We start from the raw sequence: 16,251 nt of genomic DNA, 5'->3' as shown, positions 1-16,251 counted from the left end.
TAAAAATTTAAATTCCCTAAACATTATGCTTTAAAAAATTTTTAAATTAAAAATATTAGTCTCCCTAAGGAAATCAAAAAGACCCTTATATTAAAACCTCCCCCAAACTTTTTAGTAGGGGGGGAAAAAGTACAAAACGTTTTTTGGTTTTAGAAGTTGCACATTTTTTCCACTACATTTGCGTATTTAAAGGGGCTTTTGGAATCCCTCAACTTTTTAAGCCATCATGGGTCCTTGTGGGCCCGATTTTTGTCTTTTTAAAAATGAAAACTTCCATTTTTTCGGTTGGGATGGATGTAGTCCCCCAACTCCCAAGGTCATCTCAATCTCTGCGCTTTTTTCGGGAGGTAGGGCCTTCATTTTTCCCTTCCCAATTTACCCGCAAAAGACAACTCCTTGTGCGGGGTTTTTCAGGTGGGTTGTGGGGGAAAAGGGAAAAACAGCTCACAAGGCGAGTGGCAGCTCCCTTTGGGCCTTCCCGATACCCCTCATTCCCACTGTTTAAAAACATGCGGGGCCCCCCCAAAACAGAGTTTTTCTTTTTACGTTTTGACACAGTGCAACCCAATCTTGAACCACCCTCACTGCTGGTGTGATGATTTTAAGCTCTTGATTGCTTCAAGGCACTAGGGAAGCCCACAATATATCACAGTAAATTTGTTCGAAGATCTCTAGTCATTTAGCTGCTAAAAAGATGGTATGTAACCCCGCATTTGAAGTCGGGGTGCTAGAAAAGACTCCCAAATGCACTTCCTTCTGCTCCCCCTCCCTGAAAAGGGCCCACCCCATTTTCAGATTTTGAACCTTTTTTATATATTGCATCTGATCCTGGGTACTTAGAAATTGCTGAAGAAAACTCTCCTGGAAATTCTGTTTTTGGGACTTTTCCCCTTTTCCCAAATTCCCGGGACCAAATCCAGCTCAAATTTGATTAGCCCAAAGGGGGAAATTTGGGGGAATTTAAAACAGCCAGAACCTTAGTGAACTTAAATTAAGATCTTCCACAAGTTTCCCTCTTCCCCTACCATGGGAAAGGGCACCCTAAAGGGGGGTTAAAAACCCAATCTGGATGTGGGAAAGATCCGGGGAATCCTTTTAGTCTCGTGTAGTAAATCAGGTTCTGTGTCACGGGAAAATGAAAGAGGTTTGTTCTTCACTCACCCTACAGGGGCTCCACGGGTTGAAGACCTGAAAGCCATTACAGATTCTAGAGTTTCTTTAAAACCGAGTCCAACACCCGGGAGAACAGGGGGGATTTTGGCAGTGAATAACCCCTCACATCCATAAAAAAGGTTTTACAGAAAAGGCACTTGTAAAGCCGAAAGAAGGTTGTGCGGTCTGCCCCCCAAAGGTAGATTGAAAAAACCCCCGAAAAAATACAAAGGGCGTTTTGTAGCCTTCACTTTTAACTTTTTTTGAGGTGAGGCACCCTGTAACCCTTTGAGTAAAAAATTAGACCCGGGTACTTCATTCCTTCGAAAAATTTGCATTTGGTTTGCTCCTAATAGAGGGAAGGATAAAAATTTTCCCCGTTTTTTGGAAATTTTAAAAGCCAGGGTTTTGTTTGGGGAAAAAATTAAAACCCATATATGTTGCCCATGTACAACCTGATTTTTTGCAGCCTCAGGTTTCCTTGCACATCCTGTAAGTTTCCCCTCCTGACGTACAGTTAAAGTAAATCCACATACAGATTACATGAGAAAAGCACTTGGAAAAAACCTTTATGGGGGTTTTTTATAGCAATGGCAAACAGGGCCCACATTTTTAAGACACTCCCTTGTGGCCCCTTCCGCTGATCTTCCGGGTTAGAAAAAAACTTTTTTCCCCCCCCAAACTCTAAATTTCCTTTTAGCAAGGAAGCTTTGTACAAGGTAGGAAATGCTCCTCATAAACCAATTTTTCATACCATGTTTCCCAAAGTGGGTATCGCAACCCTTTTTTCAAGGTCAAAAAAGACTGCAACATTTACGTCGCTGTGCGAAGGAATTCTGTATAGAAGTTTCCCCCCTTACAAGTGCATCTGTGGTCGATTTAAATTTTCTAAACCATATTGATAGGGGGTCAACACTTTTCATTTTTTTAGAAAGCCATGTCAACCTGAATTTCCCAAATTTCTCCATCAGCTTGAAAGATGCAGCTGGTAAAAAAAAATTGGTCTGAAATTTCCCTGGTGGGGAAAAGCACCTTCCGGGTTTGGGGAAAAGGAATGATTTAACCTTTTTCCCTTTTTGGATGGTACTGTACCTCCCTTAGACCCCTATTAAATAGGCCCAAACAGGACTTCTGGGAGTTCCCCGGGTAAGTGAGAAAATCTTTTTGGGTATAAAATTCGTCACTTCCGGGGGCCCCGTCTTACCGAAAGGCTGCAAAGCAGAGATCCATCTCCTTGAGAAAAAGGGGCAAGTTGTATGGTTTTTCCCTTCCCTGCAGTCCACTGGGGAAAAACAACACTGGGTGACATTCCTGTTCACCCGAAGAGTGGAGAAGGGGCCAGTGAAAGGGATTTTTTTTGCTTGTGATGATTTGGGCCCATCTATCTTAAAAAGTGGGTTGGGGGGGACAGTGATGTGCTCTTTCCAGGATTTTAAACCAAACCTTGTCCCATACCCATGCAAAGGGGGGCCCCCAAGTTAATCGAAGAGACATACTGTCTCCATGATATCCGTCGGGGCCCCCTTTGGCATTTCCCGGGCCTTGGCTAAAGGTTTTTTTTTGTAAGGGGTTCAAGGTTTACACAGGGGGCGTCGTTTCAACTCCCCTTTAATGCAGTTTTTCTTGCTTTGACAGCTTTTTGGCTTTCATTAACCACCAGGGTTTAAGGATTAAAGGTGAAGTGAAAAACAGCATTTAAACACACGGGAAATAAATTCACAGACCCTTTGGGAAATACTGCGTTGATCAAAAAAAAGGTACCAGTCTGCATTTTCAAGTGCCATCTCTAACTCCTTTGGCGGGAATACCATTCACCTCCTGCAAAAGTTTTGGAAAGTGGTCGCTTCCATCCCAAGTCTTCCATAAACCTTCCAAGTGAAATTAAATCTTGAATAAGGAACCCAATTGACAGGTCCCCCCCCCCATTTGGAGAATGCCCCATTTTAAATTTTTGGAACGGTGGGGGTTTCATTTTCAGTAAAACTACATTTACTTTAAGAACAAGGACCCATGGTTTTTCCCTTTTGGGGGTTTGCACAAAGTGTCCCCCAGAGGTGGGGCCAACCATTGAAATCTCCCAAAGTGGGAAAGGGAAAGTGGCAACTGCTCTCGGGGGAAATTATATGTTTTCCCCTGGTCAAAATCTTTTGTAGGCATCCCACAAACGGGTTTACAAAGCTACCCGGATGTTGCAGTTCTTCCCTTTTGGGCAAAAATTCCCTGAAATTTTCCATTGGTTTTGGGGTATTCAGTTCTCCACACTATCTCTTTATAAGTTGTTTGGCAGCACCTGTGGTCAAGGTTTTGCCCCACCCCTTTTAGGTTTGTCCCTTTTCCGGATTTTGGGGAGAATTTTTTTGGGGGGTTGTTTACGTTTGGGAAACCCTATTTTCCCACAGGTTTCCCTTTTTGGAAAAGATCAGGATTTCTTTGCCGGGCAAAGGCCCGGAAACCTGACCCTTTTTTGTTTAAAGGGGCCCCTCTGCCTACCCGTGGGGGGGCCCCTGGGGAAAGGGTTGGTGGCAGTTTGGAGCTGTCACCGTTGAGGCCCCTGGACCCCTTTCCTGCCGGCCCAAAAGCCCCCCCTTTTGAAATGATTTTCCTTTTGAAAAGGCTCTTTAATCCTTTCCCTGGGCAAAGGGCGTACCTGATTTTTTTGCTTCGGGGCTATTCTGCCTAAAAGCGGGGGGCCCCCTGGGGAAAGTGGTGTCAGTGGAGCTGCCACCGTTGGGGCCCTTTTCGACCTTCCCTGAGGGCCCAAAAGGGACTTTACTTTGGGGGGACAAGTCTCCTCAATGGGCCCCTTCCCCCTCCTATCCTTTTCTGGTGGGGAATTCCCGGGGCAGTTTCTTTGGGGGGACTGGGGTTTTAAAAAGGAATTGGCAGATTGGTGGTGTAAGAACCACCGGGGGGCCAAGGGTTGGGGGAAAGGGAAAGGAAATAAAAGGGGAGGATGGTTGTGCTCTACTTTTTGGGTTACTATTTTTTTATCTTTTGGGGAGTTTTTTGTGTGGGTTTTGGAGTGCCCACGGGTTGGGGGTGTTGAGGGTGAATTTTCAGAGATCAACGGGGGACCCGGCGGGCCCCCCCCTTTGGTTGGCAAAGGACTGGCCGTCCTTGTGGGGCTTTTTTGCTGTTTTTCCGTTCTGCTAGGGGAAATCGGGGGAATGTGATCTTGTTTGGGGCTCTGAAAGTTAAGACTGAGTCCCTGTTAAGCGAGGGAACAAGGGGAGCCCACTGTCCAATGACGTGGAATGGCTGTGGACCAAATGTGCCCCAAACCTGGGAAAAACTACGCTGAACTTCAGGTTGGGGGGGGTCGGGGTTGCACGGGTATTTCCCCCTCAAGATGTGAGCAAAGGGGCGAGCGAAATACCAAAACTATCATTCCAGTGGTAAACCAGTATAGTGGATGGGGGGTTGTGCATCTACTTTTTGGGGTTTAACGGGTGCCCTTTTTCCTTTTGGGGGAGTTTTTGTTGGGGGTTTGTGATTGCCCACGGGTTTATGGCGGGTGTTGAGGTACCCTAATGGGTTGACAAAGGACTGGGCAGTCCTTGTGGTGCTGCGGGGGCTGTTGTCTGCTCTGCTAGAGGATCGGGGAATGTGTTTCCTTTGGGGCTCTGGGGTTTTTAAATAAAAAAGCACTGTGTAAGCGCACGGGGAAAACGAGGGGACCCCGCTGCCCCAATGAGGGGGGACATGGTTGTGGACCTGATGGGGCCCCAACCTGGGAAACTACGCTGAACTTCAGGTTGTGGGGCCCGTGCTGCTACAAAACCGAAGAAAAGGGAAATTTACCGGCTGTGCAAACGCACAAGGGCCGTCGGTTTTCCCTCTGGAAAAATAAAAAAATTTGGGCCCTTTTACTTTCCCTTTAGAAAAAGTTTCTTAGCTTTTTTTGCTTTGGTAACAGCATTTTGGGACCTGGACGGGTTGTCATTTTTCCTTGATGACCTGTTGTACCACACTTTACAATTTTCTTAGTTGTCCTTTTTCCCTTTAAAACGGCAGATTTGGGCCCCCATGCCCATAACCCTGGCGTGGAAGAAACCACATAGGTTGGGGGCCATGGGGTTTTTCCCTTTGGGGTTTTTTTACCATCCCAAATTTAAACTGATTCGGGAAAGGGAAATAACTTGTTAACAGTTAGATGGAGAACTGGTGCGACGGGTTCCAACCATCAATTTTCTTTTTAAAAACGTTTATTTGAACAAACAAAAAAATTTCTCTATTTTCCTCTAACATTTTTCTCCCAAAATTTACCTCATTGGGTTAAAGGGAAAAGAAAATTTCCCCTTTACCTGTTGGGGTTTTGTGAGGAAAAAACATGAAATTTGGAGCCCCACGATGTCGATATCGCACGCAGAACGGGCACTTTCTTTTGGGGTGTAAAAAACCTCAACTATTAGGCTACCATCTCGCAGTGAGGTGATGCAAAGGATAAACGTTGACATACCTCACTTATTTTCCGATGTACTTCCGATTGAACCCATCAATGGTCTTCATACTGGTAAACCTATATGAAAAACTTTCATATTTATCAGGTAAGTTTTTCCTTAAGGGGAAATTGAGGAGGACTCTTCCCCTTTTTCCCCTGGTTTTGGACCCCCGGGCCATTAAAATTTTCCAAATTTTTGCCCTTTGGAAGCGGGAAAAGGGTACCAGAGTGGCAAATATGATGTTCCGGGGGGGAAAGGGTTTCAGGGGTTTTGCTTAGGTGGGTCAGGAAAAGCTAGATTTTTTGAAAATTTTGTAGAAACTGGGCGAGAATATTCGTTTGCCCTTTGTGGATTCAATTGGTATCTGGGGGGTTTTTGCCCGAGCGGCTATGAGATGTCTGTCGGCCCAAAATTGCTCGGGAGCTGACCCCGCATTGAAAATACCCCTCCTTCTCTGGGATTTTGCTGGGTTTCCCCAGAAAATGGGGAATCTCGGGCCCTGGTGCCAGTCCCTCCAACCCGCATCGCTGGCAGGGGTACAGCAATACGGGAAAAAGGGGCCAAAGGAGATAAACCCCACTTTCTTTTTAGAAGCGTGGAGGACCCCCCGAAACTGCATGGTTTCCCAAAGGTGCCAGTTCTGGGGCCCCGACCATAGACGGGTTGTGGCAAACCCTCCGGTCCCTTCAAAACTCCCCGCCCCTGCAGTGGAAAACCCAAAAGGTTTTTTACCTGGACAGTCTAAGGGAGGAGGGTGTCCCCGGGGGTTCACCATGGGCAGTCTTTGACCGATTCACGAACTCGAAACCTAAAAAAAAAAAAACAGACTCAGTTGCTCTGGGGGAGCTTTTCCCAAGCGCATAACATTTCAAAGGGCAGATCAGGAGTCCATTGGTGTATCCCCAAAGGCAAGGCAAAATTTCCATCTCCCGGGGAGACTTTAAAGGGGCCCAAATGAACTTTGTGCTGGTTTTGGTGAAGGGGAACCCAAGTCTTGGGGTCATTCCATGGTGCGTAGGGCGTCGGACATACTGAGAAGGGAAAAGGGAAACATTTCATCGGGAATCTTGCTGGGGAGTTAAAAGGCCATTTTTTTGGTAAATGACTTTAAACCCTCCCTACCAACCCCTGAAAAAAACTGAACTCTAAGCCCCCCCCTCAAGATCTGCAGCCCGGGATCAGGGGATGGGCAAATCATCTCAGATCTTTTTGGGTTCATGAACTTGGGCTGATTTATTTTGGTAATTGTCCAGGGAGACCCCCCAAAACATTTTAGCTTGGAGCAAGAAATGCCCCAGTCCCTGGGCCGGCCCCACCCACCATGAGGAACCTCCTACCCTAACAGGGTTAGGATGGCGTTTTTCCAAGCTGAAGAGGGGAAAAGGGGGGGCGGCTATGGGGAATCCCGGGCTAAAACTGCTAAAGGCTGGAGGTGAACTATGGGTTTTGGGGGCCCGCTACCGTCCTGACCCGCCATTTGCAGTCCTTTTTACCATTCCCCCCCGCTGAGGGGGTGGTCATTTCCCCCTCTGGGAAAGGGGGTCGTTTGGGTTGGGAGGGAACTACTGTGGGATTACACTGCTCAGTATACCAGGCAAAAGGGTTTTCGCCCACCTTCTGAAACGGATCCCCAACCACCTACTGGGGGCATCAAAAGGGCCGGAGCAGTCCCGGATTTAATCCTGGCAAGGCCCGATAGACCGTATACTAGGTTCGATAATTGTGGAACGCCGTCGTGAGTTTGGGTTGTGGTTGGGTTGCAACCCACATCGGGCCTCAAGAAGGCGTTTGACTCGGGCATCGGGAAAACGGGTATGGGGATCCTGAGACTCGGGAATTCTGGGCACAGATTTTTGGGGGCCCAATAGCAAGCCCTTTTTACCAATTTTCTGAAAATACTGTAAAAAGGGGGTGGGTTTTGTCGAACTTCTTTCCCCGTTTAAATTTAGGGGTGAGGCAAAGGGTGTGTCCCTTCAACCAAAACTTTTTAAAACCTGTATGGACTGGATAATGGGCGAGGGACTTGCCAAAATCGTGTGGACAAAACTAGGAAAATTTAAGGGCTCAGACCTTGCTTTTTCCCACGATGTTGCCATCCTATCTGAGTCCCTGGAAAACACTTTTGCGGCCCCTAGAGGGATTTAGCAAAAGAGGGGAAGCCCCTAGACCCAGAGGTTCCTGGACCCCGACCAAAATTTTAGGACTTTGGGGGCCCGTTTGGGGAAAACCCCTTCAGTCGGCGAGGAAAAATTGGGGTTACCCGAAAGGTTTTTTCATACCTTGGTAGTGTAGTCCATATCTCTGGGGTGTCAGACCAAGAAGTCATTGACGGATTTGGGCTGGGAACAGGAACCATGAACTCAAACACCCAAAAGGGGTTTGGGGGATTTTTCCCGGGACCCATGCAAAGGACCAAAATTTCGTGTCTTCAAGGCCTTGATTTTACCAGTTTTGGGTTATGGAAGCGAAACCTTGGGCAAAAATCCCCGTGTCTTGGATTTTCGCCTTGATTTCCCTTTTTTTTAAAAAGTCCCCCTTTAAACCCGGGTCATGGGGTACAGTTGGGCAGCACCCCCATGTCCAACCGGCGGTTACACAGTGGGGAATGGCATGGGACCCGTTACTTTCAAAACCGGGATCCCCCAAATCAGATTTTGGGCACAGTTATTTTGGGCCCAAAAGCAAACCTTTATACGGTACTGAAATGCTTTAAAGTGTGGGGGAAACCAAATTTAGATGATTCATGCTTGCGTTTAAGGGCGGGGAAGTTTCAGAGAGTTTTAAATACCTTGGGTAGCGTGTCCCCATTCTGGGCAACAGGAAACCTGAAATCGATCAACAAGAGCGTTTGGAGAGTCGGGACCCATGGGAGAAGGACCAAATGCCAGTTTTTTCTCTATGGAAACAAAAAATGGACGCTACCAGGTCTTGGGGGTCTCGCCTTGATGCCTTTTGTAACAAATTTCCCCCTTTCCGGTCAGGGGGGACGTTACAGGACCAAGTATCCAACCGGCGGTTACCCCTGTGAGACTGGCATGGGACCTGTTTTCTTGGGATAAACCGGGACCCCAAACTCAGGGTTTGGGCAACCCAGCTTTTGCCCGTGGACGAACCTGCCCATCCGGTTTTCTTCCCGCGAGACAACCCCGGGGGGGAGGAGACCTGGGGGGTCCCCCGGCTTGGGCAGTCGAGTCATGAGGAATTTGAGATGGGCCGTGGGCCTGCCTGGAGGGCTCGGGCCCCGGGGGATCCCCTGGGTTTGGAGCGAAGGGGGGGATGCGGGCCCTGCGCCCCCGTCGGGATTAGCCCCTTAAAAGATGAGAGATAAAAATATTAAAAATTCTTTTTTTCCCCCACCCCCCCCCAAACCCCCCATGGAGTCAAAAGAGGGGGGAAACTTTTGTTTTGGGGTTTTAAAATCTTCCCAAAAGCCCAGAGGTTAAAGAGGGAAAAATTCGCAGCCACTTTACATTTCAATGGCAGTCATGGGACCTATTTCGCTACTAACTGAACAGTGCTTGCCCTTTACCCTAAGCATATTTGACCCGCCCCTTAACTTGACTGGGCCTTTACAAACCACCCGGGGGGCTAGCCAGAATAGAGGACCAAGAGGTGTGTCCTAGTGCGGGCCCCGATGCAGATCGCTCAACCCCCCAGGGCCCTGTCTCCTGGGAATACGGAATACCATGCACAGCAAAAAACACATGGGAGAAATTTTCCCTGGTCCAAGATGGAATGAACCATGTGTGGGGTGCACCATCCCCTCTCATAGGCCTTGGTGCACCAGGAAAACCAATTTGTCTATCCCCAAGGTGACCCCTCCCGTACAGGTTTTGCCCTCGGTCCGGCTCACCAGTCATTGGACCTCAAGCCCCCCAAAAGCGGCAAGGGGGCTTCCCTTGGGGGGGACCTTCTGAGATACAGTGATCAAGTGTTCACTACACAGTCTACAAACTAGATTCATCTGCACTTTTGCAACCCGGGGGTTGCCCCTACATTCTGAACCTAACGTATTCTGGCAATAACGTCACATTGTCTGTTTTGACTCGGGGCCACCATAGGAAAGGGGGTTGCTATCTATTTTCTAATCGTAGGTCTTATGATACAGCTTTCAGGCCTTTGTGTCGTCAGATCTTATTTTTGTCTTATGAGAATTTTTAATATATGTGCTCCCCCCCAATTTTTTATTCTAAAATTAACTTTAGGGTTTTAAATAAGCCATTTTTTTATACAGGGCAAGCACAAAAACTTTGTACCCCGGGCTGTTTTGGATCTGTCCCGGTTTTAAAAACTCATTTTAAAATCATCGCCCATAGGAACATTATGGAACCCCCCGGGGAAGCTAGAAATTCGCAAATCTCTATTGTATTGTATTGAATTTTTTCAAAAAAACAATTTATTGTGGTTTCCTTTTCCCTTGCTAACGCAATTTGTTTTTTAAAACAAAAGTTTTTGTCCCTGTTTTTTTTTTTTTGATAGAAAAGGGAAGGTGCACGATCAAAGTTTTAAATCTTCATGGTGGAATGGATTTGAAACCCTTTTTGGGATTTTCTAATTGGAACATTGAGTTTTTTTAAGGGCATGGAGATTTTGTGTGTGATTAGTCATGTCTTCCTTGCGAGATTTTAAGGGTTTAGGTTTTGGAAATCTCAGAAATTTGACCCCAAACTGGTGGAAATAAATACTATTCTATCAGAAATGGGTGGTAAGTTTTAAATTTTGATCTCATTTTTCACTTCCCTTTCTATTTTCCGGGGGGGCCGTGGTAATCCCATGCTTTTATTTTGTACTTTCCTCCCAAACTATTTATTTTGATTACTTTTCATTTTTTTAAAACCAAATAAAAAAGTTTTAGCGAGTTAAAAATTGATGCCATGTTCTCCCTTTCCCAAAAAAACCTTTTAAAGGTTTCAACTCTCCCCCGGGGGTCTCCCTTTTTTAGAGAAAGGGGCCCCGGTTTTTGCATCATTTAAATTTTAACCCCCCAAAATTTTTTATACATATTTGGGATATGTCAAGCTCCTGGCACCTATGCAAAAAATGGGTGGGGTATGATATTTTGGGGGGGGAGCCATTGTTTTTTCAGCGAATGACTAACCCAATCAGGAGCCCTTTTTTTAGTTTTTTCGGAATTTTTTGCACCTCTCTTGGATGATACTATTTACCCATATTTTATCAGCCCTAGCATATAATGGATTCACCATCCCAAGTGGGATATCTTTCCACCACTTTTTGCAGGGGGGCCCTGAAAAGAAAAAGGGCTGAGAACTCCTCCCCCGAAAGGGCCCAATTCAAAAGATTATGAAGTGGAACTTTCACTCCCCTGAAAAGATCTGGTTTTGAAAGAACATTCTAATCCAGCTCAAAAATCTTAAACCCCCGATGCCAAAACTTACCCAATTGGGTTTTGGAAAAACTTCTTTTGTTTGCCCAAATTTAAAAGTGACTTTTAAGGGCCCAAAAAAAAACAGTTTTGCTTCCCTGGATTAGTGTTTAAAAGTATCTTCAAAAACAAGGTTTTGTGCTACATCCTGATAGGAAAACTGTAAAATCTGTGGAAATTTCCTTGTAAAACCCGTACCTGAGTCTGTTTAAAATTATCCTTTTTAGAACGGGATACACATGAAAAATTGGGGCGGGGATTTTCAGGGTTTTATTTCGTATAGGATGATTTTAAAAAACACGGGAAAGGGGCCAGGGGAATACCTTTTGACAAACCCTTTAAACCCGTATGATTATCCCGGGGGCCTGAGGGTATAAGGCGGAGGGCACTAATTCCCCTCCTCCCCCTGGGGGGAGAAGGGTTTTCCTTTGACAAGTGCATTGTCCCGGTTTTCCCCCCAGAGATCTCAGCAAAATCTTTAAAGGGGTCGGGACAGAACATCCAATTCAATGGCAAATTTTTCGTGCAATTTTTGGTGTTAAGGGGTTCCCCGAATATTTTTTGGGGAAATTAGCTCAATTTGGGGGTCCACCCCCCGACTAAGGGGGCTTATATGCTTTTGCAAGAGGCTAGGGGAAATGTGGGGGGTTAGTTGGTTTGCCTGAAAATCGATTAAAATTTTTCCCGACCTTTCCGGGCAGGGGGTGTTATTGTTTATTTCTTTGGGAGGAACTGTTCAAAGTGGTTTATTTTTGAATGAGTTATTAATTCCCGGGTTTGGGTTTTTGGGAAACCTTAAAAAAATTTTTAACAAGGTTTGTCAGGGGTAAATTTTCCGCTTGTAGATATCAAAAAAAAATCCTGCAATCACTTTTTTTCCCCTTTAAAAGTTTTAGGGTCACCCCACCCACTTGGTTTTTTTGGAGAGTTGGGGAGTTGTGGTTTTTGAAGGTCTTCTTTGGAAAAGACCCAGGTGTTTTTAGTAATCAGTGGCTACTTTCGTTCCCTGTCCCCCTTGAAAATTTTTCAACACTCGTTTTCTGTGTAATCGGTTTTTTTTTTTAACCCGTCAAAATACGGGATTTAAGTTTTGGGGCCAAGGTAAGGAGGGAAAAGAAATTTTAAGCCTATTTTTTTGCAGGAAACCCAGTATTTCCAAAAAGCATATCTCGTTTCTATTGCAAAATGGGGCATAATTAGCTCTGGTTTCAAGCATTTCTTTCAAAGTTTTCCCTGCACAAGATACCTTCCTTTAAAATAATCTAGCCTGCCCCCCCCAAAATGAGTTTTTCCTGTCTGACATATACTGTTTGTAGATTTTTTGTTCCCAGAATGTCGAACTCTTTGCCTTTTCTCCAAATGGCCCACAGTTCGTCTGTTTCCTTTCGCATCTTCGTCGGCGTCATTTTTTTTCTGTCACTGTATCAATTTTTTTAAAAGATCTGTTTGTGCGGAAAAATAGTATCAGAGACCTATTCATATTTTTTTACATTTCTAACATCATTAAAAAGCCCCATTTTCCCTGTCTTTCACAAACACTTTTGTTTTCCATAATCATTTTTTTTATTCAGCAATCTCTTGCCCGAGTTTTTTTTTTTTTCCCCTTCCGCAATCTCTTCCGATGCTTTTCCCATTTTTCCCCGGCTGTATCCCTGGGGCCCTTTTTTTACCAAAGGTTTCCCCATGTGGCACTGTTTCCCAGGATGGGGGAAACCCCTTGGGAGTTTTCGGGGGATCCGTGGCAATCTAGGGTCGCCAATTCGGTCGAAAGGGTTTTCGGTGGGGGAGGGGGGCCCGGGGGTGCTTTTGGCGATTTGTGGGGGCAAATTAAGGTGCCAGGCCGTCACCCTTGCTATCCGCACTAAACGCATTTTCCCCTTCACGATGGTGGTGGGGTCTTTGTTGTCGTTGTCCTTCTCGTTTTTCTTGGGGGGGCAGTCCTTTGTTTTGGTGAGCTTCTTTCTCCGACAACACACGCTATTTCTTTTTCCTTTCAAAAATTTTGCTACGTGGCCGAAACCCCGACCTTGAAGCAGACCACAACCCCTGAGCACCCAAAGGCAAAGGGGCTCGGCTCCCATGTATCTTCCCAAAAAAACGGGGATTTTGTGGCGGCTGGTCCCCCGCTTCCCTTTCGGATGACCTATTTAATTTGGGTTTCCGTCCCTTTTAAATCCTCCGAGCTTTAAAAAAACCCGGGAAAATGATAGTCGTCTTTGTTTTTAGAGAGATTTCCCCGCAAAAGTGCCACGTTTTTCGTTGTTTTTCCCTTGTACACAAAAGTAAACGCAAGGGTGCCCCTCTCCCCTGCACCATGTCTTTGTGGTCCTTCCTATTTGGGGGGGCGGCGCTGCCTAACCCCCCTCATCCACCTTTTTTTTTCTATGGTAGATGTGTCCCCCGGAAAGGCCAGCAATGTGCCTGTCCCCGGGGGGGGACGGGGTTTACCTGGTGGGGCTTTTCTCCGTTTTCTTTTTTCGGGCAGGTTTTGGTGTCATTCGGGTGGTTTTCACTTCTTTTCCCCCTGGTCTGAACGAAATTGGAATCCCCGTTATCAAGGGATCAGAGGGCGGCAGTTTGAATCCCCCTCATTCATACCCCAGCTCTGTGGGAAATTTAAACCCTCCCATAAAGGGGGGGAGGGTTTTTAGGGGGTTTGGGATTTGGGACTTTGGGGGGGCCCCGAACATTTCCCCACCCAACCCCCTGGTGAGACAGTGAGGGGGGTTTGGTTTTCCCGTCCGCTTCTTTGGTGATTTAAATTTCCCCGCGGTTTGGGGCCCCGGGGGGGGTGCCCGGGGCCCCAGGTCAAATGCGTCACACATCACTCACCAGGGGTCGCCAACGGTCGTTGGTACGCACCCTGTAACTTTGGGACCACACTTTAGTATTCGAAATTTTTATAAGCACTGTTTTTTTTTAGATTTCCCCGAAACCCCAAATATCCGGGAACAAAATTTTGGGGTATGGGAAAAACACACACACCCCCCACGCACAACCCGGGTAAAAGGGCAACTCCTGCTTTTGCCAGACTATCAGGACGGGATCCGTTTGAAATTTAGTCAAAAAAGACGAGGACCAGCAAATGCTCCAGGTGGGGAAAATATTTATCAAAATTACTAATATTTTTTTTTGTTATTTTCATTACTATTTCATCATCTCATCATCGTCATCATCATCATTCCCTTTATCATCAAAATCATCATCATCATCATCATCATATCATCACCTCATCATCATCATCATTTTTCATCATCTCATCATCATCTCTCATCATCCCTCATCACATTTATATCATCATCATCATCATCAAACCTCATCATCATCATCATATACCATCATTTCCCCCTCCTCATCATCAAATTTCATTATTACTATTACTGTTATTATATCATCATCATTGTCATCATCTCATCATCTCACCACATCCTCACCTAATCCTCATCCTCATCCTCATCCTCCCCTCACATCATCATCATCATCTCATCATCATCATCACATCATCATCATCATCATATCATCTCATCATCATCATCATTATTATTTCATCATTATTATTACTATACATTATTTTTTTTTCCCTCTTTCTAATGTTATTTTATTTTATCATCATCTTATTATTATTATTATTATTATTTTATTATTATTTTTATTTTTATCATTTACATTATCATCATCATTGTTATTAATATTATCATTTCTTTAAATTTCATCATTATTTAAAAATAAATTTCAAAATAATTATTATTATATTATTGAATATTATTATTTTTATTATTTTTTATTATTATTTTTATTTTATTATTTTTTTTATTATTATTATTTTATTATTATTATTTTTCTTTTATCATTCTATCTATATTACTATTGTGATCATTACAGCACGAAGGGTCACAAAAAATAGTCAAATGAACAATCACTTTTTTTCCTTGATCGTCTATTCATATTTAAATATGAGAGGGAAGAAAAAAAGAGGAGAGAAAAGGGGGGGGGGGGGGGGGTTCGAGAGAAGAAGAGAGTGGGGGGGGGGAGGGTGAGGGGGAAAAGATAGACTTGATAGAAAAACGGAAAAAGGGGAGAGGGGGAAAAGGAATGAAAAAAACACGTTTATCCTCAATTTTATCTTCAATATTATGTTTTTTTCAAAATTAAGGGGCCATGTTTTTTTAAAAATTGGGGCCCTTTTTTTTTTGTAATGTCAAACTTTTTTTCGCTTACGTGCGAGAAAAAGTACATTATCCCTCGGGCAGGCCTCTCGTCGCGGCAACGAGAATGACTCAGGAATTTTTACTACTCACCGGACGCAAGTTTGCTTATCGGTCGATTGAATAATAGTCTACTTTTTTTATTTCCCTATACCCAAAATTTTTATTTTCCTCTTAGTATAGGGGTTTTACACGTGTGTTATATAGTTGCGGTGGCAGAATTTTTTAAAGCGGGTTGTAGCCTATTTTTTATAGTTAGCTTAAAATTATCGTACTTGGCGAGGACTCGCCCGTGCGAAACCCATGCCCTCCCACAATCGATTTCGTGAAAACCCCGTCTAGTGACCCGCTGATTGCCAGTTTACTATTTTTAAAAGCAATTCTGTAAGTCATAGAATCCACTAATTGAAAAAAATTGTCTTTTGCCCAAACGGCACGAAAATTAAAGGTAAATGATATGCGTTTTAGATTCGAAAGTTGGTGGTCGGGGGAAAACTGTTGTCAGGTATGGTTGGCCCCATCAGTGTAGTGTGATTCTCTGGGACGCGCTTGTCAGAAAAGGGTACACTCGCCCCTTTCCCCCTCCCCGGGGTTTCGGGTTATCCCGAAAAAATGGACAGTGGCGTGAACTAAAATTTCTGGGTAGGGAGTAAACAGAAGGAAATTAGTCGACGTAAAAACCGAAAGTCTGTGTAAATGGACATTTAGAGTACAAAGGGGAGTGCTGCTGGCACACAGGCTTTCGATGAAAAAAACAAATTCCTTGTTCGAGTGACTCCCGAGCATTTATATACACACACACACACACACCCACACCCCCACCCACCCCCCCCACAACACACACAACCACCCCACACACACAACACACACATATATGATATAGAAATTGTTATGGTGGTGTGGTGTGTGGTGGTGTGTGTGGTTGGTTGGTATATTTTGGATAAAAAAATATCTACATATTTTTTGGTGTATACCAACACCCCACACCACACCACAAACACCACCCACCCAACAACACACACACCAACACACCACACAACCCCACACAACACATTTTAATAATTTTAAT

At 44.8% G+C, this 16,251-nt stretch overlaps 1 protein-coding gene across 1 annotated transcript; it reads right to left on the bottom strand.

Annotated features, from left to right (window-relative positions):
* Positions 1–3,322: 3,322 nt before the first annotated feature.
* On the bottom strand, positions 3,323–5,661 carry LOC119571252 (proline-rich protein 2-like). Its single transcript, XM_037918651.1, has 7 exons — positions 5,633–5,661; positions 5,058–5,109; positions 4,801–4,924; positions 4,585–4,679; positions 4,183–4,360; positions 3,800–3,901; positions 3,323–3,372 (listed from the first exon to the last, which is right to left on the bottom strand). Exons 1-7 carry the CDS (start codon positions 5,659–5,661, stop codon positions 3,323–3,325), a joined length of 630 nt encoding a protein of 209 aa, XP_037774579.1.
* Positions 5,662–16,251: the final 10,590 nt, after the last annotated feature.

This window comes from Penaeus monodon, unplaced genomic scaffold (assembly GCF_015228065.2).
Source record: "Penaeus monodon isolate SGIC_2016 unplaced genomic scaffold, NSTDA_Pmon_1 PmonScaffold_565, whole genome shotgun sequence".
Classification (NCBI taxonomy): domain Eukaryota; kingdom Metazoa; phylum Arthropoda; class Malacostraca; order Decapoda; family Penaeidae; genus Penaeus; species Penaeus monodon.
This window is presented reverse-complemented; position numbering and strand designations above follow the sequence as displayed.